This window comes from Meira miltonrushii (genome assembly GCF_003144205.1).
Source record: "Meira miltonrushii strain MCA 3882 unplaced genomic scaffold FA14scaffold_1, whole genome shotgun sequence".
Lineage (NCBI taxonomy): Eukaryota > Fungi > Basidiomycota > Exobasidiomycetes > Exobasidiales > Brachybasidiaceae > Meira > Meira miltonrushii.
In genome coordinates, this window is record NW_020289943.1 from 1,299,628 (window position 1) to 1,324,612 (window position 24,985).

Consider the following 24,985-nt stretch of genomic DNA (forward strand, 5'->3'; position numbering starts at 1 on the left):
ATCAAGAACGGTGAACCGGTCGGAAGATTTGCCCATGAAACACATCAAATCCCATCCTCTCCCACAAAAGGACAAAATGACGGTGTATGGATGGGTGCTTTCGAAAGAGTGATGGGAGATCGACCTGATGCATTTTCTTCCAATTCGAATTCTGCTTCGTCATCAAAACCAAAATCAAAAATCATTCCTCGATCGCCTGACCCTAATCGACAATCCGGCCCTGCCTTTGGACGTACAGAAGATGGCATGTCCACATATACTGCAATTTCACGAAGTGGTCACGCAAGTCCCCTTCGACATCAAATCCTCGAAGATCGAAGCTCGACTCCGCCGAGGAACAGAGTACGTAGCGGCAGCTTGGGTACTGCTACCGGTAGCATGATGGGCGGAATTGCTGGCATTAGAGGAAATACGCCGCCCATTCCTATGGCTGCAGGAAGTAGTAGTAGCACAAGAATTGCTCGACCAGGAACACCGAGAAGCCTAAGCTCAGGCCTAACTCGGACCAATCTTCAAAACTCTGGGCCTAATTTGGTAAGCGTAAAACCAAGTGGTACAGTGACATTTGAAGCTTTGTACATCAATCATGCTCCCGGTGTCCAAAAGATTCACATAGTAAACATTTCAGAAGAGCAACAAGTGTTGCTACGACTAAGCAGCACCTTAGGAAGAGCACTGGCATTCCTCAAGCCGAAAAGATCTCAAATGGAGACCAGGGAACCGATCACTTATCCCACCAACACAGCAAAATGGGCAAGTGAAAAAGGGCTGCATCCTTCCAGATTACGGGATTTACGACATCTGGTTTCAAACTTGGAACCTGCCGAATCCCTCATCCTTGAGCCAAAGCAAGGTCTGGATATCTTTCTTACTTTCCGACCTGTCGAATTAGAGAAGAACGTTAGCTTGTTGGCACCTCCAAGATCTCCCACGCCAGGTCATAGCGAAGAAGTGCATGGTACACAGTCAACAGTCATGGGAGCTCCCGTGAGTAACATCACAAACCCATTGGATTCTGCTGCATCCTCCCAGTCCTCAACTTCTGGTCTACATGGCTCTTCTAATGCATCTCCACAGTCTGCACCAGATATAGCCCAAACAGTTCCGGTGGATGTTCAACATCAATTTATCCACATGGCAGAAGTCCTTGGTTCAGTAACGATCCGTGCTTCGCCTTTGGCAACATCAACTGGTGAAGAGACGTTGAATGCAAACGCATTTTTATCCTCCAATGCAAGCAACTTCTCATCCAATTCATCTTCACGTCCACCCTCATTTTACAGTTCTCACATCTCTTCTGCAACATCGGCACCTACTTCTGACGGTTTGGCGGTGGGCGATGAGATTCAGGTGATCCAAATACCCTTTTATGCCAGTTCTTGTCGCCCGCAACTATCTGTCACTAGGCACAGACATCACGGTAGATCGGTTCATCAAAGTGCCAGTGGTGCAATCAATTTAGACTTTGGAGATTTGTTCGTTGGTCAAAAAGAGGAACTTGATCTTCATATCCACAATCTCAGTGAGATTGACATTCACTGGCAAGCCAGATTCGATGATGCTGACAACATGCTCGGAACCCCACCTGTAACTATTTTGGATGATCAAGGCAACGTTATTGAAGCTGTTACATCAGGTGACGATATCGCCTATAAACCAAATGTGTTGAACGAGTTGACTACACGGCGAATTCGAGTCAGCGTTGAACCGCATGAGACTTGTCGTAATTACGAGCAAGTGATCACTTTTACCAATTTACACAATGCAAGCAACACTTTCCGTGTTGTTGTTCGTGCAAACATGTTGGCCGAAGCGCGAGATGACGCTTTGGCGATTTTGTCTGGCAATATTCTTGACTTTGGTGATTGTGCAGGTGGTCATTGGACAAGGCAACTTTTGATCCTCAAGAACAATTGTGAACAATTTTTGGATGTGCACTTTGCCGTTGAGAAAGGTGTCGAAGCGGATTTCCAGCTGGCAGAATTAGCACAGAGAGGAGATGAGGATGACGAAGAACGGATATTCCAAGAAGAACCACCGCTGTTGTCAGATATGCAGAGCATGGAATCTTCTTCTATTGGCACTTTTAGCGAATCTGGAGGTAGTGATGGAAGAAGCCGTAATCGACGCTCCCCGAGTCTGTCTTCTGAAAACCTCTTGCAACACAATGAAACTGCTGCTGCAATTCAAGCTGCCGAATCAGCTAGGACCCCAACTTCATATGCCCAAAATCCTGATAAGAAGGATGAGCCTCCCTATTTGGCGCTTTCCAGTCACGAAAATAAGGAGAAAAAGAATTGTCTGGGCGGTAAAGATGGCAGTCTAGATGATGTTGATGCTTCATCGGTCGCATCCCAAGCAGGATCTGCTCCTGGTTCACCAACTCGTGCTGAACCAGTAAAGTTATCGAACGATATTGTTTTAGAGCCTGCGCCGTCTTCTCATCCATACGTAAGCAAATCAAGTGGCTCGACTTTGGGCGAAGTACATTCAGAGGTCAATAGTAGCAATGAAGGTGGCGATCGCAGATTCCCTAGTCGCCCATCATCCATGCTATTCTCTACAAGGCCAAATTCTTCTCGCGGACGTTTCAGCCAACCGCGAACGCATGATGGCATCTTGGATGATGCAGCTTCTGTGAAGTCGGATGTAACTGCAGTATCGCATGACAGCAGAATTGGACCTTTCCTTTCTTCTGCTTCTCATGCAAGTTCATCGCACCATCATCCCAACAGTGGAGGTGGAAGTGGCGGAAACCTTGCCGCGGTTGGGAAAGAAAGGGTAGTCCGTCATGGTGGTGCAGCAGCTTTACGTGGCCTACGTGGAAATGAGCAAGGTCATGGCAATCAGATCGAAGAATTGATCTTGCGCCCTGGAGCTGAACATCGTGTCATCGTATCTCATCGTCCAACGCGCGGAGAGATTGATGATGAATACACAAATGGGCGATTGCAAGAGAAGACGTTCAACATCATGTTGGACTATGCAAAATTGAAATCTTCCGGTGCGAAATCGGGAGGTGGACGTGAAAGAAAGACGGTTTCTTGTAAGACAAGGACTTGCACTTCCTTTGTTACAATCTCTCCAAAGGTGATTGATTTTGGAATGGCAAATGTTGGTACGCGTAAATCGGCCAATTTTGTCGTTCAAAATCACTCCGAATTGACAGCTCGTGTTGATTTGAGATTCGTCAGTAAGGTGATCAGCATGTACAGGGACGAGATTGCTGTGCCACCTCTTCAGTCGATCGAACTTCGCGTAGACTTCTTCCCACGACGTGTGAACGAAAGCTATCGCAAGCAAGTGACCGTTGCAAACCTGTTGAATAGATCCAATGATCAAATTCTCGAAGTTCGCAGTAGCAATGTTGATGAACAAAGGATCAGCTTCCACAGTCTGTTTTACCGTATTCTTACGTCAACGGGCAGCAATTTCATCGACTTTGGTGACGTAAATATCAATTGTACTCGTGTTCGAACGTTTGGCATAGAGAATGTGAGCAGTGCTCCCCTCTCGCTCGAATTGAGCGCAGCCAATACTGAGGATTTGAAATTGTACATCAAGTCCGATCGCCAAAAAGCCACATCCGACTCTCCCAGAAAAGCTTCTCGCAGCAAAAGTAAACAACAAGCAGAAGCAGCAGAAGGGACGGGCAAGCAAAACGAGAACGTTCAGAACGACAAATCCGAGTCTACCACTGTTGCGACAACAAAAGAGAAGGAGTCATATGCGGATTCAGCACACAATAAGTCTTCAAAAAGGACTGCTCATCTGAAAGAACGTTTCCTGGAGTCGATGAGTCAGGATGTACCTGCAAGCGTTCGAAACGAGAACAGTTCATGGCGTATCGCTCAGAAGCAGAGTCACTTTTCCAAAAAGGGTAATGGGACAGCGAAAAATGGAGAAAAGGCTGACAAGAAAGATGTTGTGAAAAAGACAAATATCAATATGGTCGCAGCCATGAAGAAAGGCGGTAAAGGTAGACTTGTACAAAAGTACGGCAAATCCATGACATTCAAGGATAGAACAATTTTGAGCAACTTCGAGCATCTCGATTTAGCCACTGGGCCTCCTGTTGACGGCAAACGAATCCCAGCAAAGAGCAAGAAATGGCAAACGTTAGACTCGCTCGAAACAGTTCGCACAACTGCGTCATCAAAGAGGAAAGCCACTGCAACCTCTACCGGAGCAGATTCGGCAAACACAAAGGCTACGAAGGAAGGTACTGATGAGGACAATGCTTCTGCTTCGCATGCACCTGACTCGATGCATTCCACACCGTTAACACCAGCAAGACGTTTGCCGGCTGCCTTGGCAAATGATATTAAACAAGCTGGCTCGCAGCAATTGGCAGCAGAAGAAGCTACACGTAATCAATCGCCTGCATTGACTGGTAAGCGGAAGGTTGCACCTATGCTGCACGATGCGATTGATGTTTCCAAATTGTCTCTCGATGAATTGTTGGCTGCTGTTGAAGGCCAGAGTAGCAGCTTGAGCACTTTCTTCTTTGGTAATTCTCGAGCAGAGGAGCAATCGGTCAGGACAGAGGTGAATCTGCAGCGTGAGCTAAAGAATGCAATCACAGAAGGCAGACTTCTGCCGGTAGACCTGCTCGCACTGCAGCCGGGAGAAGAGAAGCAAGTGGTTGCAATTTATACACCGAATGGAAGCACAAGACCTCACATTCAAGGGAATGCTCGCAAGCAAGATTCAAGAATCTTTATCAGGCTTGCCGATTTCAGTGCTGATCGTTTGGCTTCAGCAGCAGCTTCTAGTACTTCCGCTGAGAATCAATTTTCCGACTTGCTCAAACTTGATCGGGAAGAATTGCCGATCCGTGATTTAATTGTGAAGAGCAATCTTTGTCGCTCCCTTTTAGAGTTGAGCCAACCGCACATCAATTTTGGATACGTACAAAAAGGAGAAACGAAAACCCGTAAGATCGTTATTCAGAATCGGAGCGAATGGGCTCTACGATACTGCATTCGCAAAAGTGGTAGTATTGCCAGTGGCGATATCAAGCTGAAAAGTGCAGATCGGTATGGAGTCGTTCCCGGTCACGGTAAACGTGAGGTTGAATTCGTCTTCTGCCCGAGTCTCACGGGCGCTTTCCAAGAAAAGCTTATTGTTGAAAATGTGGCAGATCGTGATCGAGACGAGACCGTATTGATCAAAGCAAACGTCACTCGTGTTTCCAACTTTTCCGTAGAGCCTACATCGGTCACCTTTGGTTCTCAAGACAATGATGGCAAGCCTCTAGCGATTGGCACTTTGACTAATCCCGCCCAAAGCTTTGCCATCAGCAATCTAAGCAACAAGTCCAGATCATTTGTCTTGCGTGCAGACAAGGATGATCTGAAGTATGGAGCTTATCATGTCGAGGTGATCGTCAGCACATCCAACGCACAAGAAGATGGTATGAAAGCCAATCTGACAAAAGCAGAAGAGGAAGAAGTTGAACACATCAGTCAAAAGCTCAAGATTGCCACACGTAAAGGTCATACGGACAAAGTGCAAAAGTATGAGACGCGATTGACGGAATTGGGTGTACCGATTCCCAAATCTACCACGAATGATCAACCATCCAAGGAGAATGAACAAGGATCATCTCATTTGAAAGAGGAGCCTTTACAGCTCGACGGAGGAGAAAGTGCGATCAATTCAGTCTCTTTGGCTGCCTTGACGCACGTCGTGCCCAGTGTGACGATCAACTTACCTGCACAACAGAGCAAACGGTTGTTGGTTCGAATCAGGCCATCTTGCGTTCTCAAACCAGATGCAGAACATCACTACCATCTTCAACCTCTTGATCTTCGAATCCCGATCCAAGTTCATGAGGTGAAGAACATTGATGAGGTTCAAGTGGTGGAATTACGTGCAAGAGTACAAGCAAGCGCAGAGGTTCTTGCATCTTCGAACAAAGTCTCCGAACCAATACTATTGCCAAGCAAGGAAGAAGGTTTGGCGATCTTCAGTTCTCAAGTTTCTGAAGTACCATCAGCCGAAGACACTACGTCATCTGACCCTTCCCCATCTCAAAGTCAAGACGTCGTTAATGAAGCGGAAAAATCGACAATTTGAGGAGATGTAGTACAAAAATTGTCTTTTCTCTAATGTACTTTTAATAATTTCACCTATCTTTGATTTGTTTCTTTGCATCATGATGACAATGACAAAATAATTGAAATTGCAATTGCATACTTTACATCCAGTATTATCTGTGTCTATCTATGTGTGTGAAAAATGATGATGTCTAAAAGAAGCGCTTGTCTACCCAGCTTTTACTCAACGCCTTCCTTCCTCTTCTCTTCCTGTACAACACTATCAACTACTTCTTGTGTACGCTTTCTTAGGCCTTTGCTTTGCTCTACTGTTGCCACACCTTGCAAGCGACGTAAAGAACGTGGCGTGCCGTCATATAAGGCCAAGGGCACCAATGCATATTCGAGCATTAGAGATGGTTGCGATGTAGAGCTGGAGGCGATGTCCTTCTTGATACTCGAAATCAAATGCAAGTAAGCTTCTAGATTACGTTGCATTGTCGATTCATCCGCTTGTGATGAACGGATTCCTCTACGTCCACAAGCTCTCCATAACCAGGGTGAGTTGGTGATTGAAGTCCATTCACTCTTCTGCGTCTCATCTGCCAGCTTTTCATCTTTTGCAGCGTATGCCTTTTGCAGCAGCTCATCATCTTCCTGCAAGAAACGTAAATGCTTTTCTATTCTCGAGATCACCAATGATGAAGGTCCCCAAGATCGAAGACCGAAAACGTTTGCAATATCTCGCACCACGTCCTTCTCCAGACTGTGCAAGCTTGAAACCACAGAAGATTCTGCCTCAACGACACTTGCTTGTCCTTCTTCACAAGATGTGCTGGCCAAACGATCAACAAAGTTGCGCACTTGCTCCTCTTTTGCCATGCGTTGGATAGCCAATCCACGTCTGCGCTCTTCTTCTGCGCGCATCTTTAGTGATTGAGAAGGCAGGATACATGTCGAAGGTAATAGGGAAGGTGCGTAGATTACCACAAGGGGTAGCACTTCTTCCAAAATGATCAAGATGGCCAAGAATAAAGGTAATTTGCGTACATCTGCTTGATGAAGTTCGATCATTGCCTTTTCTGACCATAGTGCACCTCCTTTTCCGGCTGTGACCCTGTCTGCGATCTCTTTCTTTTTTGCTTGAACCAATGCACGATCTTTCCAGATTTGTTTTACTCCATTATAGTAGAATCGGAAAAGATACTTGATATTCTCCCAAAGACCTTTTATCCGCTCTGATATAGTCTTTGAGGGTTTTGCGGTAGAATCTGCAGCGGTTGACTGAGTAGATTGAGCGTTTGCCTTGACAGAATTGGACGTAGAAGACTCTTCAGTCGTACTGGCGACTCCCTGCTCGATAGGAGGCCCATTTGTCTGTGTTGCGGCAGAGTATTTGTCGGCTGCCTCCTTCCCCTGTGATTGCACTTGCGAGTTTCCATTTGTTGATTTATTATTTCTCCGCCTAGCAGTGGATTTTATGAGAGATGGCGGGAAAGAATCCTTACTAGATGAGGCATTTGAATTCGATTCTATCCTATTATACTGATCAGATTGAAAGCGTGGTAGAGTTGGTCTTGAAATTAGAGCAGCGCTTGAACTAGACAAATGCCGTATTCTCGACTGCCTAGAGATTGTTGCTGTATTTCTCGATGATGTCGCTCCAAAGGTCTGCTGAGCCAGAGAAGTGGAAGATATCCTTCTTATCGAATTTGCCAAATTACCTCTCATTTTTGATGATATTCGGACCAGATGACGATCGCGTGTTAAGAAATAAGATTTACATACGCCCGATTTTCCCAAAAATACACAAACACACACTCTCCGTTTGTTTGCCAGGGGGTTTGGTTGCCGTTTAAATGTTAATCTCCCGAATTCCACAAAATCTTTCCAAACGCGTCCACGTGCAACACTAACCACGGCTCAAGTGAGAGTCAAAAGAAGTGTTCCCCTCTTTTGTAGCATTTATTATAGGGTTACGGGCAGCAGATTTACTCTCATTTCTGGTGATCTTATATCACACACACAAACACAGATAAATACAGACAACACAAGCATACCTGTCAAACGCCCGCAATGCAGTAGTAAACGCTCACCGCGCGCTCATCCGTTGTGCAAAGAGGTGCTGTTGTTGTTGTACATTATTCAATTCAATAGCATTCTATCTTCCCATCCCCGCATTGTTTGTATATCAGCCTAAGAGATAGCACCTGTGTCACGCTTAGATTGAATACAATTGCTAATGCACTTCAACACATCTCCTTCAACTTACCGCTTGCATCAGCATTCATTTACTCACCATTGCTGAGTCGCTCACTGAGTATTGATTTCATCTTCAGCTTATCGAATCTCAGCCAGCGTGAATGGCATTAGCATACATCATGTCACTCATGTGCCATTAAGCATTCATTTCCAGAATATCATCTGACTTTGTCCAATTGCTTCAATTCCATCACAACATTTTTAGCTAATCTGACATTATTACGGTGCCGTGATCAATTTAAACTTGCTTATACTCATTCAGTTTTAGACGATTCACTGCATCGCTCATGTAGGAACTGAACGGGGACATTGGCCGATTAAAAAAGGAAGATGTCTTCGTGAGCGGAAATGCCTTGAATCTGAAGTTGGAAAGGGTGTCCATAAACGGACGTCCGATATGCAAAGGCGTCAATAATGGTCAAAGCGGTCAACAACAAGAAGTGCATCCATCCCTTTTGATTGGCGTACATAAAGAGAAAGTACGGCTCTCGCTCTGCATTCTGTTTTACTTCATATCTTTACCTCAAATTGATTTCTTTATTTGTTAAGCAAATTTACTTGCAGATTTGCAAATGAAGAACGTTCATCATCTTCAGATCAAACAGGGCACACCAGATTAACATTTATACCCTCAACTCAACATCTTTGCTTTCTTCCCCCCTTCTTTTTATCCAAAATCATCCTTCTGACTCTCTCCACCAATGCTTGAAACGATGCGCAGAAGTTCATTGCCCGCAGTCTCTTTGAGTCTAGAGCAAGAAAAGCAAAACAAAGAACAACTCGAGGCTGCATATCAAAAAGAAGTGATGAACAATATCACACCTCCAACGGTACGTGAAGTGATGCCAGAAAGAAGACGAAAGATTTCACCGCCAACTATGAGACCACGTACTTCAAGTACAGCAGACACTAAACGTGTTGATCAAATGAAAGATTTTGAAATCACAATTCCAAGTCCTCCGCATCCATCATCAACATCTTCTTCTCCACCATTGTCACCAAGAACACCACATGCTGCTGCAAAAGACATTCGTAGCATCAAAGCCATTCGATTTGGCACGAATGTCAAGGAACTCAGTTCATTTGCACCAAGGATGCCAAACAACGCAAACGTTCCATTCGCTGATGGAGTGGTAGCTTCCCGTTCTAGATTCACATTGGCTGATTTACCTGCAAATATTGCAATGAAGATGGAATGGCCATTGGACGTAGAAGGTTACAACGAAGAGAGAAAGTTGGCAACCATTGGAAATTCATCGCAAACTTCTCTTTTTGGTGGACCAAGTTTGGTATATTATCGTTCTTATCTTGAAACGAGAGAGAATGACTCCCAACTCACTACGGTCAAATTGGAAAAGAATGAAGATGCAACTCCTGGAAGAGTTTTACTGCGAGCTGAATGTGAAGCACCCTGTTGGAGTACATCCAGTCGTAGATATGAATCACCAATTCGCATCGGATTAGGCAGATCCGGTCCAATCATTTGGGAAGTCATACCAATCACTCCCAAAAGCAAACGTCAAACATCATTTTGGACAATTGCCGATAAACGTAATCGTGTTCAAATGCGTATTCGTGGTGAAGATGTAGAATGTTTACGTTACAGCTTAGCAAATGCAGATCAAGAAGAATATTGCATGTACGCTCAAACAGAATCAAAGATCAAACTTGTAACAAAAGAATCACAACGTTTAGATATCGCTCAATTTGATCCTTGGGATGATTGGGGTGCATTACACATCGATAGTAGACCTCTTGGAAGCGTTTATCGTAAACGCGAACGTGAAGGTATTGACGTGGCTTTCATTGTGGCCATGTTTGAAGCTTTGAATGCGATTCAAGATGAAAATACTGGTGGTGGCAAAGGTCGTCGAGACAGTCGTGGTAGATTGGTCATTCCCAAAAAGACTGGCATAGTCAAGGTTTTTAGCCGGTGAGTGAAACAGAATGATCAAATGGGCATACAATGTACTGACTTTTTGCATCCCTACAGAATGCTGAAAAATTGATTGCAAATAGCACTTTCAAAGATACCCTGCATACATTCGCAAGCTTTTCTTTCTATATACTGTTGTGTTTGTTATTTCACCTCTTTCTGGCATCTGAAAGAATTATCTTACGTTCGTTTCTCTTATTCGCCTCTTCCTTATATAAAAATGCATTGTATCTAATGTATTACAGTTTGCTGTTAGGCGTTTGTGACAAAGGAGATAAGGGGCAATGACGCTGGAACTCAATCGCAGCGGGACTTGCAAATTCGTCCTTTTCCAATACCGCTTTCCGTCTGCGATTCAAATAATCGCAAGATGTATTGATTACCGCATCAAAGTGACCCTTGAATGTATGATCTGCTCCTTCAATCAATTCTAAGTCGGTAGATTCCTTCCTTCTAGGTGGTTGCATATGGTGTTGAAGCTTGTCCATGTATGCAAAAGCATCTTGATAGGGTACAGTAGCATCTTTTGTACCATGGACGAGTAAAACATCCACATCTGCCGGGAATTTATTTACCAGATCCGCAATGGGAAAGTTACAGAATCCGTCTATCATCGGTTTGGTGACGTTTACGGAAAAGTTCTTGCCTGCCACACGTACTTTCCATTCAAAGTATCCTTTCTTTTGAAGTTCTTTAGAATCATCAGGAAACCTTTTACGCATCCTGTGCATATCCCATCTTCCTGCTAAAGCGACATAAAAAGGAATACGATCCAAGATGAAATTTTGAGTGTTATTTGGAATAACGTTCAATCTTCTCATTTCGACATCCCAAAAGTATTGCCACATATTCAATACTCCACGTGAATGAGCGATAACACTTTCGACATGGTAATTAAATGTTTTGCGAAGATACAAGATTGCCGTATGAATGTCCAAAATATCTTGATCGAAACTACTCATATGCCATCCTTCTGAGCCTGGTGCATGACGTGATTCACCTCCTTGATCAGCATGTCTGAAATCAAATCTAAACGAATCGCAAGGAAGTGTTTGTGCCAATTTACGATGATACAATTGATCTTTATGTGCCAAAACGCCGTGCAAGATTAACGTGATCGGTTTGGGTTGCGGTTGGGATGTGGATTGTAGAGGTGAGGAATCTTGTTTCCTTAAGATTCCTATCAGAGCACCTTGATCTGATGTTGAACTGATTGGGATCTCTATCTTGTGTTCAGTCATCTTTTGGATTATGATGAAGGAAGTGAACAGTAAGTACGCTTCTCCGGATGTCGGGTATTCTTTTACCCCAGAATATCCCGGTTACTGCTCGCGCGGCACTTTTGCCCCTCGAACCACTTCAACTGAAATTAGACACGATCAGTTCTTCGCTCCCGACCGCAATATCAACGACCACTTTAAATCGATGGGTATGCTAGGTTGAATATATAGCATGCAGTATGTCATCAACAGAAAACGCTGAAGATGGAGGAGAAGAGTATGAACGGGTAGACGTTCGAAGTCGAATCGCAGCATTGAATGGCCAGAATCGCACAGCCAAAGCGCCAACATCTTCTCCGAAGAATGACAAGGATGTGATAAAAGTAGATGACACTCAAAACAGGCCTGAAGAGAGTAGTCCTCCAAGTATAGATGTTAAAAGCTTGAGTGCTTTGTACGGCGGCAAGCAAGGTGCAAGTGCGGCAAAGAAAGATTCTACCAGTGCTGTCCCAAAGGAAAGGAAAGAGCCAAAGCCAGCAGATGATGTAAAACAGGTCGAATCTTACAAACCACCTACAATTCCGTCTCGACCTGTAACTCAAACCAAGAATGGAGTGCCTCCACAGCCACCTGCTCGTCCGCAAGGCTCAAGCGATACAAGTGGTCCACCTCAGCTACCTCCTCGTCTGAAAGAAGGCACCACTTCACGATCTAGTACGCCCACTTCGATCATTTCAGAAAGCGGAGCCGCAGATAGCCCTTTACCATACGTGCCACGTAGACCAACAGCAGCCGGACGTCAGGCTATGCTACCCGCTGGACGATCAACAGATGAAATCACTGAAAAGGTTCCGTATGCCACACGAGAGAAACCTGCAAGGAAAGGAATGACAATCAGCTCAAGTTCTGGAAGTTTAGATACGGGCAAAATTGCACCAACTCTTCCTCCTCGTATGCCACTGCCAAAATCAGCAGATGCAGCTCAAAAGAACTTTCCTGCTTCCAATGTGTCCAAATTGTCATTATCGCCAAATCATAGACAACAAACTCAATCCCAAACGGCTCGCAGAACATCTGGACCAGTTGCGCCTCCACCACGCCATGTCAACACAATTCGAGCACCTCCAAAGGTAGCAGCAAGAGCAGGTCAGAGTGGTGGTGGTAGATTGAACAATCATTATCAATTCAAGCAAAAACGTGCTCGTAGACGAGATGAACATGGTCAGATGGTATACAGCCTTGACCCTGATCCAAAAGATAAAGAACGATATGCGCAATTGTATGAACTTCAAATCGCTCTTCAGGCACAACAAGGTGGATCAGCAAAAGTGCTTGAACAAGAAATGATTGTACGATTATGGAAAAGGAGTAAGTTGGACGCACGATTCTTGCAAAAGGTGTATGATGAAGCAAGTGGTGTAGGTGAAGGTGTTCATCAGACAGAATTCGTCAAGGCAATGGCGGCTATCGATAAGGAATTGGCTAGAAGGAGAAAGTGAGAGCAAAGGGTATCGAATTTCATTACTGATTATGGGACTATCTGTGAGAGACTGTATAATACAAAAATAATTAGTCATAGTATATCATAAAGCTGAAGAGGCAGTGTGTCTACTTTGCTGCATTTGGATTCACCGCTTGACGATCTAAACGACGATTGATACCGCCCAAAAGAGCTTTGACCAAAAGATCAGGATTGAGTGCCATTCCGGAATAAGGCACGGTATCCACAATATCACGACATGAATGCTGTGCTTGTAAAGCGTCATCTAATTCTTCCAAAGCTTCACGAGCATCTGCATCATCACCCACTTGAACAAATTGAACGCCAATCTGTGTAAGAGGAAAATTGCCACGATCCAAACGTGAAGCAATTGCAACAATCACACTTTCCGGATCATCGGTTGGCGTACCATCAGTGATGATGACATAATTGCGCTTCTTTGGCGGTGTACCAGCTTTGGTCTGTTTGTGTGTTTCGATATCGTCCATATACTGTAGCAATAACATTTCCAGCTTTGTTCCAGTTGGGGTTAGACCTTCAGGTATGATTGAATCAAACAGCTGCTTCACCTGACGTGGATCATGACAGTTCAAGAGGCATTTTTCCGAATTGAGAAAATGTAGCTCAACTCCATCATCATCGTATTTTGCTGCTAATTCCACCATTCCTGCTAATGCATCTCGTGCTTCTTCCCATCTACTTTTTCCGATCGAACCATCTGGCCTCTCGTTTACGTTCATGCTTGAGCTATCGTCTACGATGAAAATTGTATCGTATGCTCTCAAAAACTCAAGCTGATTCTCTTTGATGGAAGGCTGTCTTCTTGTTGAAGCCTGTGAGGTGGTAGAACTTACACCTCCAGTGAAATCGTTAGACATCTTTCTTGCTTGATGTAGTACACTACTGTGTCCAACCTGGCCTGATGGCTGGAAAGGATTGTTGCTTTGGGCTGATGGGACATGTTGAGAACCTGTCCGTGCTACAGAAGCATTTCCCGGAGGAGGGAAGGGAGGTGGTGCAAATTGTTGTGCTTGTGATACATGCTGTTGTTGATGTTGAACTCGAGGTTGAGCGTTACTTGCTATTGGTTCATATGGTGGCGGTGGTGGAAGACCATCAGCCTGAGCTGTGTTTGTTTGATTTGATTGAGTGCGAGATGATCTAAACATTGTTGAATTGTGTTGAGAGTAAATGATGGTAAGCTAGAGAAAGACTTTATTTATACAACACCCAATCCTGATGAAAAGGTGGCAGTGCTGATCATAGAATGAATGCTCTCCACAATTTAGCTTCATTCGGCTCAGCGAGAAGTATTAAATCCGAAACGGTGTGGCACAGCAGCAGTAATTGAATCGTTGACGTCTCTCTCTCTCACACTGGCTCAACAACACCACCCGCGTCAAAAAAGATCAACACTTCCAACCACACCCACGATCATACATCAAACACAACAATCCACACAACGGGCATGGCTTCAAACAATGGCGCCGCGGCAACGTTTGTTCCACCTCCAGATGATCTAAAAGCACTTTCACCATTCTTACAAAGAGCTCATGAAACACGAAAAGCAGATCCTGCATTATCGTATTGGTGTAATTATCATGCTGCTCAAGTCGGAATTTCAAAATTATCTTCTTTGGTGCCAACTTCAAAGGCGTACTTGATGTCATTGATGGATACTTTAGAATCACAAAAGAAATCTTTGGCAGGAAATGATATCGTACATGGTGATGACTTAGTGGCAAAAGCACACATAGAGAATGTAGCGCTCAAGGTATTCGCAGGAGCGGATAACGAAGATCGAAGCGGAAAGGCATCAAGAGCAACAGCAAAGCGATTCCTTGTTGCCAGCAATTTCATCGAGTTGCTAACCAACTTTGGACCTCTAGAAACTGAATGGGAGGAAAAGCTGAAATATACAAAATGGAAAGCAGCAGATATTGCAAAAGCATTCAGAGAAGGACGAAAACCAACGCCTGGACCTGCAGACGGAATGGATGACCCGGCTGATACAGAAGAGATACCTAAGAATGAAGATGAAGCAATGCTGGGAATTCAAGCAGCTTCGGCTAAGATGGGCGGCCTAACTGATGTGACCGCTCAACTTCCTACAAGCGAAGAATTGGACGCTGAAATGGCAAAGCTGACATCACAAGAAGAAGATCACAATGAGCCAGTCGCAATCTCACCAAATGTCGAGCCACCAACACCTGACCGTAGTGGAAATCCTGCACAAGGCTACCCCGAAGGTATGAGCCCTTCTCAGATCCGCTCTCGAAGAGCCGAGTCAAGATTGAGCTTCGATGGTCGTACTGGCATGGAAGGTTGGCAGGATGCAGTAAATTCATCAAGCTCTACAGCTTCTGCAAGCAGTCCAAATTTCTCTATGCCATTAAGAATAGCAAGACAAGGAAGTCAAACATCTGATGATCCCAACATGCCGTCTTCTGACATATATGGAGGCGTCCAACATCCAAGTGAAACACAAAGTGCATTCTTTCAGTATCAGCAAGGAAGAGTTTCGAGTGGCAGTGGGGCTTCTAGTCCACATCATCGCCCTTTACCACACCCACCTGGATCAGGTAATGTTCGTGGTGGCCTTCCCGTTCCACCGGGCGGACAAGGTACCACAACACCTCTGATTCCACCAACATCGATCAGTCCTGCCGCTTCGCCAGCTTTGCAACACAGTGCGGCCTTTTCACCATTCAATCAATACAATCAAGCTTTGCAACCTTCGGCACCTCCCAGCGTTTCACATGCAGCTGTCACTCCTTCAGCGCCACCGGATGCACCTGATCCGTCGACATTACCGTCCTCTTTAGATCACAAATCTACTGCCAGGGTACAAAAGCTAGCGAAATGGGCCGTGAGTGCGTTGGATTATGATGATGTTGAAACAGCCCGTAAACAATTACGAGAAGCTTTGGATATATGTGAAGGACGTATACCCACCACTAAATAGACATGTAGACCTAAACTTTCATACCCAGTGCGTCATCTTTTATACAATTTTATACATTGCTGTTCAAAGTGGTGAATGACTAGCTAACACGACTCCTTTTTATTAAATCTTGCGTGATTCATCTTTCAGTATTCTTTCCTTTGCATTTGCTGTTTCTATTGGATTTCCAGCTTGTTTCCATTGATCGATGTAATTCATAACTTTAGCCGTGGCTTCTTGAGCATTAACGCTGCGTCCGAAAGCATCAACGAATTTTCCTTCAGGGTCCATCAAGTAAAAGAAGATGCTATGATCCACTAAATAATCTCCCGATGGATCTGCACCTGGAGGTGTAGAAAAGTAAACCCGATAAGCTTTACAAGCCGTTTTGACCGATTCATAATCGCCCGTCAAACCGATCAAACGAGGATGAAATTCGCTTGCATAGATCGATGTTGCTGCCAATGTATCACGAGCAGGATCACAAGTGATGAAGACCGGATTGATTGTTGGACCATGCTTTGCGTCTACGTTATCCACAATTTGTGCCATCTTGTCTAATTCTTCTGGACAGATATCCGGGCCTACACAATAGAGAGACACACAAAGTCAGTAATTCAACTTTGTAACAGATCAATCTCTTCACTCACAATTTGTGAAGCCGAAATAGATAAGACTGAATGATCCTCTTAGGTCATCCTCTGTGAATCGTCTGGCTTCAACCTTTTTAGCATCTTGAGCAGAAGTGATTGGCGTTGGTAGTAATAGCTCAAACGGACCTCCAATCTTTGGTCTTCCTACCTTTGCTTGAGCAGATTCGGCTCGTTTCTTTTCTTCTACTGCTGCTTTCTCTTTTTGGAAGTACCAGAATAATCCTACTCCTGTTCCTACGAATAAGACTGCTGCTCGTATATTAAAAGGCTGAATTGGAGGGAGATTCATAACGATAAGCAGCCTGAACTGAACATAAAGATGCAAGACATACTCACTCCTACAGCATTCCTATCTTTTGCTTTTTCTTCCCTTCGATCGGAATAGCATCTTCTCTGACTCAAGCCGGACTGGATAGTGCCGGCAGTGCCTACGATTCGAGAAGGTCTTGCTTGTGCTATAGAGATGGAAGATCTACCAGAGATTGATTGTAACGCTCTTGAGCATGTCATAAGTGATCTTGAAGATTGCATGATTGCGAAAGTGATCCTAGGCAAGTAGTGTGGAGAGAAGGATTGATCATCTTGATTTGTTCAAATAATTTCTCGGAATTAGGAATAATATTAACACGCTTACATCACCTTACATAATCACATTTTCCTTTTCTTTGGCAGACGCTTTGTTCATTTCTTCTCTCCCGCGCAACGCAATTCAGTGATTGCTGACACAACTCTTTACATCCATCTCGTACTCAGCACACAATCGGACTGAATTGAACAAGCTCGCCATCAATAACCCTCTCGATTATAGCCCCCATCATGGGTGTGCCAGCTTTGTTCAGATGGCTTTCGAAAAAGTATCCTCGAATTGTATCAGCGGTGGAAGAAGAAGAGCCAAGAAAAGTTCCTAGACAAGATGGAGAAGACGGAGAAGAAGAATTACCAATAGACATGTCAGGACCAAATCCGAATGGAGAAGAATTTGATTGTCTTTACCTAGATATGAATGGTATAGTACATCCATGCACACATCCGGAAGGAAAGCCAGCACCGGAAACTGAAGAAGAAATGATGATCGAAGTATTTGCATATACTGAAAGAGTTGTGAATATGATCAGGCCGAGAAGGTTACTCACGATGGCAATAGACGGTGTAGCACCTCGAGCGAAAATGAATCAACAGCGTTCTCGTCGTTTCAGAACTGCTCAAGAGGCGAAAGAAAAGCAAGAAGAAAAAGATGCTGCTTTAGAAGAATGGAAAGCGGCGGGATTACCTGTCACCGATGAAGCTGCAGAATCGAAAAAGGTCTGGGATTCCAACGCAATCACACCTGGAACTCCATTCATGGATCTGCTAGCTTCTTCTTTACGATATTGGGTCGCTAAAAAGCTCAACACGGATCCTGGATGGAAGAATTTGCAAGTCATAATATCGGATGCAAGCGTACCGGGAGAAGGTGAACATAAGATCATGGACTTCATTCGAAGACAACGTGTACAGCCGGAGCATGATCCTAACACACGACATGTCATTTATGGTTTGGATGCCGATTTGATCATGTTGTCACTCGCTACTCATGAACCATACTTCAAAGTGTTGAGAGAAGATGTCTTTGCACAAGAGCAAAAAGTGCGCAAGTGTCATCGATGTGGACGTGAAGGCCACATTGCCGCTAATTGCATTGGAGAAGCGAAAGAGAAGCAAGGAGAGCATGACGATGTTGGAGCCAAGCCGCCAGAGAAGAAAGGATTCATTTTCTTGGATGTGGTTGCCTTACGAGAGTATCTCGAAGTGGAACTCAACCTTCCTGGCTTACCATTCAAGTTTGATCTGGAGAGAGCGATTGATGATTGGGTTTTCTTGATCTTCTTTGTTGGAAATGATTTCTTGCCACATCTGCCCAGTCTAGAAATTCGTGAAGGAGCAATTGATACCTTGTTGCGCATCTGGAAGAGAGAGTTGCCGAACATGGGTAGCTATCTTACCAATCATGGTAAGGTTGAAATGAAGAATGCTCAATTGATCATGCAAGGAATCGCACAAGAAGAAGATCAAATTTTTAGAAAGCGTAAAGAACAAGAAGAACGGGCCGAAGCAAATGCTCAAAGACGAAAAGTGGAAGACCATGATCGCCAGCGGCGCGAAATGGGTAAAGATGACGGAACATTCAAACATGGTGGTCAGTCCTTTGTGGAAATCAAAAGAGCACGACACGACAACAACGACGAGGATGCCAAACTGCGTTCTGATGCATTAGCAGCCTTGGAAAGTGGCAAGAATGAAGACATCATTGCTAATCAACGTGCTATCAGGATGGCAAATCTTAGTGCAGCTGAAAGACTTAAAGCTGAACTAAAGGGCAAGGCTGCTCAAGACGCCGCCAAATCTGGAAAGACGAATGGTGATGCTGTAGCGGAAGAGGCACAGACAGATGATTCTGAAGTAAAGGCCGAGGCACCGGAGGTATCTGCCAAAACCGAGGAAGCACCTGCCAAGAGCGAAGAAGATGTAGAGATAGAGACGGAGAATGGCAATCAGCGCGGTCAAAAACGCTCAATTGATGAAGTAGAGGACACAAAAGATTCTACAGCAGATGATGCTGATCCACAAGAAGCTGTCGATCCTGTCACAAGCACCAACACTGAGCGTAAGGTCAATCCAGACGGTACAGTAGAATATGAAGATACAGTCAAATTGTGGGAGCCAGGATATCGTGAGCGTTATTATCAGCAGAAATTTGGCGTCGAGGCCGACAAGGAAGAGTTTCGAAGACATGTTGCAAAGTGTTATATGGAAGGTATGTCTTGGGTCTTGGCATACTATTATCAAGGATGCCCAAGTTGGACTTGGTATTTTCCCTATCACTTTTCTCCTTTTGCCGCTGATTTCACAAACATGGAAGAATTTGACATCAAATTTGAGCAAGGCAAACCTTTCCGACCTTATGATCAATTGATGGGCGTTTTGCCCGCTGCCAGTAAGATTCACTTGCCGGAAACATTTCACACTCTCATGACGGATGAGGAATCCGATATTATTGATTTTTATCCTGAAACATTTTCGATCGATATGAACGGGAAGAAGATGGCATGGCAAGGAGTGGCTCTGTTACCGTTCATTGACGAGACAAGATTGCTCACCGCTATCAATGCACGCTATGATCAATTGAGCGAGGATGAATTGAGGCGGAACAAATTTGGTGATGATGCTCTGATGGTAGCAGAGGAGAACAGGCTTTACGATGAGATTTGCGCATTGTATGCAAAGAAATCAAGTGAAGAAACAAAAGCAGTTGCGATCAATCCTGCCAATTCCTTTGGGATTAATGGATTCATTCGACGTGATCCGAATTGCATACCCACTAGCACCTACACTTCTCCTCTTACGGAAGTTGGGCTGATGGATATACGGAACGATCGTAGCATTAGTGCATTGTACGATTTCCCACCTCAACGAACACCACATAGGAGTGTCTTGCTCAAAGGAGTAGAAATGCCTAAGCGTGTTTTGACACATGAGGATCGCGAGATGGCAAGACGTGGTGGACCAGATAATCGAGGTCGAGGCAGAGGTGGTCATCGTGGTGGAGGCAGAGGAGGTCGTTTCTCTGGTGGCCCATATGGTCATGATCAAAACCGACAAGGTCCTCCTAATGCACCTCTGATGCGCTTTGGACCAACGCAAGGATCGAACGGAATGGATCCAAATCAACCACCTTATCAAAATTGGAATGCATACAATGGTTATGGACCGCAGAATGGATACGGGCAACAACCCGCAGCATATGGAGGGTATGGCAATGGAAGCTATCCACCACCGCAACAACAACAACCTCAGCCTCAAAGATATGGTGCGCCATCTCAAGGTCAACCACAACAAGGATATGGTCAATATGGCGGATATGGAGGATATGGCAATGCTGGCGGTGGCGGTGGTGGTTATGAACCAGCTCCTGGTGCAGCTCCCTATTCAGGATATGGTGGATATGGAAATGCAAATAATTCAGCTTCTGCATATGGTGGCTATGGCGGGTATGGAAATGCAAATACGGCTAATGGTGGATATGCTCAGCCTGCTTATGGAGGATATGGACAAGGTGTAAATGGATATGGCAATCAAGCGAACAATGCTCCTTATGGACAGCAGCCACCACAGCAACAGTATGGAAATTATGGACAAGGTAATGCATATGGAGCACCTCCAAGTGGACCACGAGGTGGTAGCGGACCACCTAGACCGATGGGATATCATAATGGCGGAGGTGGTAGTGGTGGCGGCGGCGGTCGTGGAAGAGGTCGTGGTGGTCATCAAGGCCCCTACGGTCGCTACTAGATTGCTTTCCAACTACATCCCAGAACAGAATGTACAAGTAGCAGCAGTATAAAAAATGTATTCTAAGAAACATCTATACAATCACTTTGTTTTCGTTTGCAATTAACTCTCGCTTCTCCGCACCTTTCGCGATAATGTTGTTGTTTGAATGATGATCAGGACAGCTGCCAACAGTAAGGATATTGTGGTAACCATTTGTGTTGCAATAGTCAATTCTGCTCTTCCTGCTGGGATTTGTATGCGGAAAGGTTCTCTTGAAGTGCGGAAGGGCGGCAACAGCACGAACAAATGATTGGACTGGGAGAAAGGTAGTGTGAGATGATCATGCATTGGTGCTAAGAGCTCCGTTTCCGACCTGGATTCATATACGCCAGAATCTACAGCTAGCATCCCTTCTCCTTTACACTGCCAAAAAGCTTGTGGATATTCGAGCAAGGCGGTGTGATACGTCCCTTCTCCTGGCCAAAGAACGGATTCCCCAAATTTCTGCCAATCGAATTGTGTAAGAGCCTTCAAGTCAGTGAGAGGTGTGCCAAGGGGGATAGGATATCTTGTATGCAAAGGTACATCAATATCAATTTGCTGTCCTTTTGGTTCTACGTCAATTTGACCTTCGGATCCAGTTGACATTTGTTCATGTTTGACAATCGTTGGTACTTTTGTACGATGAAGGGAAATGACGAATGCAGTGTATTCACGTATGAGTAGATTTGAATCCTCTGAATCTAGGTTTTGTCGATCTCTGGCGGATATGGTATAGCCTATTCCCTTTTCCAATTCTACTTTCGTGAAATCATGATTAAGAAGTTCACCATGTTTCCTAGAAGCGTTAAGTAGTTGTATGCTCTTTACCACCTCTCTATCCTGTAGTATTGCGTGTGGAGGGTGTTTTCTTTGAGATGATGATGGATCATCAGTGGTGTCATCGTCGATCTGGACCTGACTATGCTGTTCTATTCTTCGAGATGGTGATTTTTTGGATGTGGGGAATGTGAATGGATCAACGAATAAACCCGGAGGTAACCTGATGAGCAAATTAGGCTCACATTTGTGTGATTGAGTTTGAGGTGAATCCAAGAAAGAAGCAGGCAAGCTTATATGTAATCGAGGATGTGCAGTTTGAGCATCATCTAGTTGCACTTTGAATGCTACAGGCGTAGAAGATGAAGATGCCTCCATTGTTGAACGATGGTAGAGAAAAGCAGGAAGTACTTCAACATGAGGAGAAGAAGAAGATCTCTATGTCCGTGCGAAGTTGCATTAGAATTAAACATGCACTTGTATTTTAGCGTGAGTACACGGGTGGTGCGGCGGGTGAATCTTGTTCAACTTTCTGAACACCATCAGATATGTTCACCCAGCATTGATCACAATAGGTCAAAATGAAGTAAAGATATGATCCTGGCAGAAGTGCAAAGGGTGACCAGCATTCTCCAAGATGAGCTGAAGAGATCAAAGCGGTCGGCATCCAAAACGGCAATATTGGAAGAGGCCTGGATGATCACGTTTGTGCTTTGCGGTATGCGATGCTCTGGGTTACTGGCAAAACTTCAAACTGACAAAGAAACAATCTCTGCATTGGCAAACGCACTATCTCGTATTCTGGTCAAAGATGTGGAAGATCTCCTCATCTTGGTCCACGTTCCTAGCCAGCAAACATTCATTGCAAATCGGGAACTTCTAGCCAAACAACTCAAGAGAAGCAAAGTAGAGCACGATCATGCTTTCTTGGCTGTTGATCAATTAGATGCCGATGCAGAAGCACATATCACAGCACCTTCAAGCTTGAAGATGATGCTGGAAGAGATTGAAAATGACATAGAAAGGAAAGGTCGGACGAGCGTGCAAATCATTTCCCTCACACTCTTGAATCCCACCAAAAGTTCTGCGGGTGCCAAGACTGGAGTTGCATTGGCAGGATGGCTGCTCGAATACCCTCTCGTATATCACTTCCGGCAAAGTGAGAATGTCCAGCTCCAAGCTACCCCGCATTCGATAAGCAGCATTGGAGATCTTTTCTCGAACTCTTTGGATGATTGGGATGGGTCTAGCGACATGCAGACGAACAATCTAGCAGGAAAAGATTTGACTGTATTCTACGTGAATCTTTCGATCAAGTCCGAATTAGAGATTGTGCAGAATATTTTGCAGTTCACTATTCCGGTTTCCGTTCTTCACCCTACCGCAGAAGCGATTGGAATACTTCCTGGCAGCATCGAGGAAATCAAACAGCATTTGACTAAGCTCTTTCAAGATCGAATACAGGGTCAAAAGAGCGATCAATTGTCTATACGTGTGGATACTAAACAGATTAGGATGGATCGGGTTGCGATATAAAAAGAGCGGAAGGGGTACGTGTACAACATATTGATAAATACATCATATCAAAGTTACTGTCCGTATTCTGGGAAGCGATTTTCTTAGAGCATATTGGCGAACTTGTCAGTGATCGGGGTATGGTAACGAGTCGTTCGATTGTCTTCCGAGGCTTTGCCTACACTGATCATTTGGGGTCGACCGGGTATATATGTCGGTGCAGGAGGGTGAAGGGTGTCATCTTTGGGTTTGTTAGAAGAGTCGACTTCTACCCAAGGTGTTGGCTTTTCTTTTGGTTTCAGGTTGGTACGATAGGCTCCAGGCATACGCATCTGTGCAGATTTTGTGGCTTGATAAGCTGCAAGACTACCCCTTCGAACTTGTTGAACAACTCTACTCAAAACCAAGGTTCTCCTTTTGAATTTTTGCTTTTTCTGTACAGCATCATCTTGTGCTTGTGCAGCTTGACTTTGCCATTGCTTGGATGTTGGTTCCATGGGGCCCAACACTGATGGAGTCCTGACGGGGATTGCCATATCATTCTGCAAGTCATATCGGAAATCTCTGAAAAAGGAAGATTGCGTACCATTCTCCTTCGTTTCTTGTTCACGTTCAACGCGCAAATTGTCCTGCCTTGCTCGCCAACGTAACACTTCATCATCACTGGCTGATAATGGTTCGTTTTGTACAGACATATTACCAGGATTTGGTTGATTTGCAATTCGATCGCCTTGTAAAGCGGCACCGTAAGCAGCATCGGCGCTTGTATTTGGGAAAGCATCTTTAGCAGATCGAACAGGTCGAATAGAAGGTGCTGCACCACCTTGAAGTAAAGAAGCATGTTCACCTGAATGTCTTGAATATTTCGATTTAACGCTCTTTGATGTTCTTTGGTGTGTTAGCATCAAAGTGTGTGCTTCATCTATACTTGTGTTGGCCAATGTTCGAATTGCGGTACCGAATGGGACTGCTTTCTCGAGATCTTTTTGTTGCTTTAAGGCATGCAAATCACGTTTGCTTCGATTGAGAGATCTGCGTAATTTACCTCGATAACCAAATCCGATCCCAGCAGCGGTATTGAGTAAGCCGACAAAGAATAGCAACCAAGGTGTAGCCAATGTAAAGCCTTTCACATAATGTGACAAGAGTGAAGAGCTGATAATGACTTGAATCACACCCAAAGGCATCGTTCCAAAAGAAGGTCCAAGGATAGGAATATATTTGTGAAAGAACATTGAAGTAAATTTGATTCCAAATTCTGAAAAGAAGCACGTTATACATAAACATAAAATCCAAAATCTGTCCAATTGAATCCAAAACATACCCCAAGTTGTTGTTGGAACGTCACTTTCAGGATAATAATCACATTCATCTTGAGATGTTTGTAGAAGATCTTGATTTCGCAATCTGTAATAGGTATTTGAATCGTTTACCATCAGTAAAATTGTTGATGAGAATACCAATATCAGAGCGATCATGCTAATCGTCCGAAGGACATTCAAGCCGATAAAGATGATACCCTTTACAGGCAACATCTTGAAAGATGCACTTTAAACGATGATGGTAACGAGATAAGAAAGGGAAATGGGTAAATCGATTAACCAAAATGAAGTTTTGGTTTGGCTCACCGTGGCTTTTGTCTTACGATTTTCACCCAAAGAATATGAAAGAACCAATTATGAAGGTCATTTTTTCACTTTGTAAGGATCCGATGAGAACAAAGGAAGATCGATCAACCACAACGAACGCCCTTCATTTTCAATTACGTATGTATGTGATTTTT

General features: G+C 44.3%; 11 protein-coding genes across 11 annotated transcripts; 5 read left to right on the top strand and 6 right to left on the bottom strand.

Moving 5' to 3' along the window:
• Window positions 1-426: 426 nt before the first annotated feature.
• On the top strand, window positions 427-6,081 carry FA14DRAFT_119399 (uncharacterized protein; the record flags this gene model as incomplete). The annotated part of the gene is made up of 2 exons (XM_025496347.1): window positions 427-2,746; window positions 2,804-6,081. 2 exons carry the CDS (start codon window positions 427-429, stop codon window positions 6,079-6,081), a joined length of 5,598 nt encoding a protein of 1,865 aa, XP_025357300.1.
• Window positions 6,082-6,181: 100 nt separating this feature from the next.
• FA14DRAFT_8566 (uncharacterized protein) lies at window positions 6,182-7,999 on the bottom strand. The gene has a single exon (XM_025503001.1). The coding sequence runs from the start codon at window positions 7,770-7,772 to the stop codon at window positions 6,282-6,284; it is 1,491 nt and encodes a 496-aa protein (XP_025357301.1). The 5' UTR covers window positions 7,773-7,999; the 3' UTR covers window positions 6,182-6,281.
• Window positions 8,000-9,004: 1,005 nt separating this feature from the next.
• Window positions 9,005-10,312, top strand: FA14DRAFT_176301 (uncharacterized protein; the record flags this gene model as incomplete). Its single annotated transcript, XM_025500658.1, has 2 exons — window positions 9,005-10,236; window positions 10,297-10,312. The coding sequence occupies 2 exons, from the start codon at window positions 9,005-9,007 to the stop codon at window positions 10,310-10,312; spliced, it is 1,248 nt and encodes a 415-aa protein (XP_025357302.1).
• Window positions 10,313-10,336: 24 nt separating this feature from the next.
• Window positions 10,337-11,494, bottom strand: FA14DRAFT_159241 (uncharacterized protein). The gene has a single exon (XM_025498120.1). It carries the CDS (start codon window positions 11,478-11,480, stop codon window positions 10,479-10,481), a length of 1,002 nt encoding a protein of 333 aa, XP_025357303.1. The 5' UTR covers window positions 11,481-11,494; the 3' UTR covers window positions 10,337-10,478.
• A 146-nt stretch (window positions 11,495-11,640) lies between these two features.
• On the top strand, window positions 11,641-13,091 carry FA14DRAFT_8603 (uncharacterized protein). Its single transcript, XM_025503005.1, has one exon. The coding sequence runs from the start codon at window positions 11,699-11,701 to the stop codon at window positions 12,956-12,958; it is 1,260 nt and encodes a 419-aa protein (XP_025357304.1). The 5' UTR covers window positions 11,641-11,698; the 3' UTR covers window positions 12,959-13,091.
• FA14DRAFT_117938 (uncharacterized protein) lies at window positions 13,068-13,838 on the bottom strand (the record flags this gene model as incomplete). The annotated part of the gene is made up of 1 exon (XM_025496260.1): window positions 13,068-13,838. One exon carries the CDS (start codon window positions 13,836-13,838, stop codon window positions 13,068-13,070), a length of 771 nt encoding a protein of 256 aa, XP_025357305.1.
• A 490-nt stretch (window positions 13,839-14,328) lies between these two features.
• Window positions 14,329-16,015, top strand: FA14DRAFT_169899 (DUF605-domain-containing protein). Its single transcript, XM_025500243.1, has one exon. The coding sequence runs from the start codon at window positions 14,429-14,431 to the stop codon at window positions 15,923-15,925; it is 1,497 nt and encodes a 498-aa protein (XP_025357306.1). The 5' UTR covers window positions 14,329-14,428; the 3' UTR covers window positions 15,926-16,015.
• On the bottom strand, window positions 15,906-17,109 carry FA14DRAFT_159242 (putative SCO1-involved in stabilization of Cox1p and Cox2p). Its single transcript, XM_025498121.1, has 3 exons — window positions 16,894-17,109; window positions 16,555-16,825; window positions 15,906-16,488 (listed from the first exon to the last, which is right to left on the bottom strand). Exons 1-3 carry the CDS (start codon window positions 17,086-17,088, stop codon window positions 16,028-16,030), a joined length of 927 nt encoding a protein of 308 aa, XP_025357307.1. The 5' UTR covers window positions 17,089-17,109; the 3' UTR covers window positions 15,906-16,027.
• A 3,470-nt stretch (window positions 17,110-20,579) lies between these two features.
• Window positions 20,580-22,089, bottom strand: FA14DRAFT_159244 (uncharacterized protein). The gene has a single exon (XM_025498122.1). It carries the CDS (start codon window positions 22,063-22,065, stop codon window positions 20,989-20,991), a length of 1,077 nt encoding a protein of 358 aa, XP_025357308.1. The 5' UTR covers window positions 22,066-22,089; the 3' UTR covers window positions 20,580-20,988.
• Window positions 22,090-22,281: 192 nt separating this feature from the next.
• FA14DRAFT_176309 (uncharacterized protein) lies at window positions 22,282-23,223 on the top strand (the record flags this gene model as incomplete). Its single annotated transcript, XM_025500659.1, has 1 exon — window positions 22,282-23,223. The coding sequence occupies one exon, from the start codon at window positions 22,282-22,284 to the stop codon at window positions 23,221-23,223; it is 942 nt and encodes a 313-aa protein (XP_025357309.1).
• Window positions 23,224-23,306: 83 nt separating this feature from the next.
• Window positions 23,307-24,737, bottom strand: FA14DRAFT_176310 (uncharacterized protein; the record flags this gene model as incomplete). The annotated part of the gene is made up of 1 exon (XM_025500660.1): window positions 23,307-24,737. The coding sequence occupies one exon, from the start codon at window positions 24,735-24,737 to the stop codon at window positions 23,307-23,309; it is 1,431 nt and encodes a 476-aa protein (XP_025357310.1).
• Window positions 24,738-24,985: the final 248 nt, after the last annotated feature.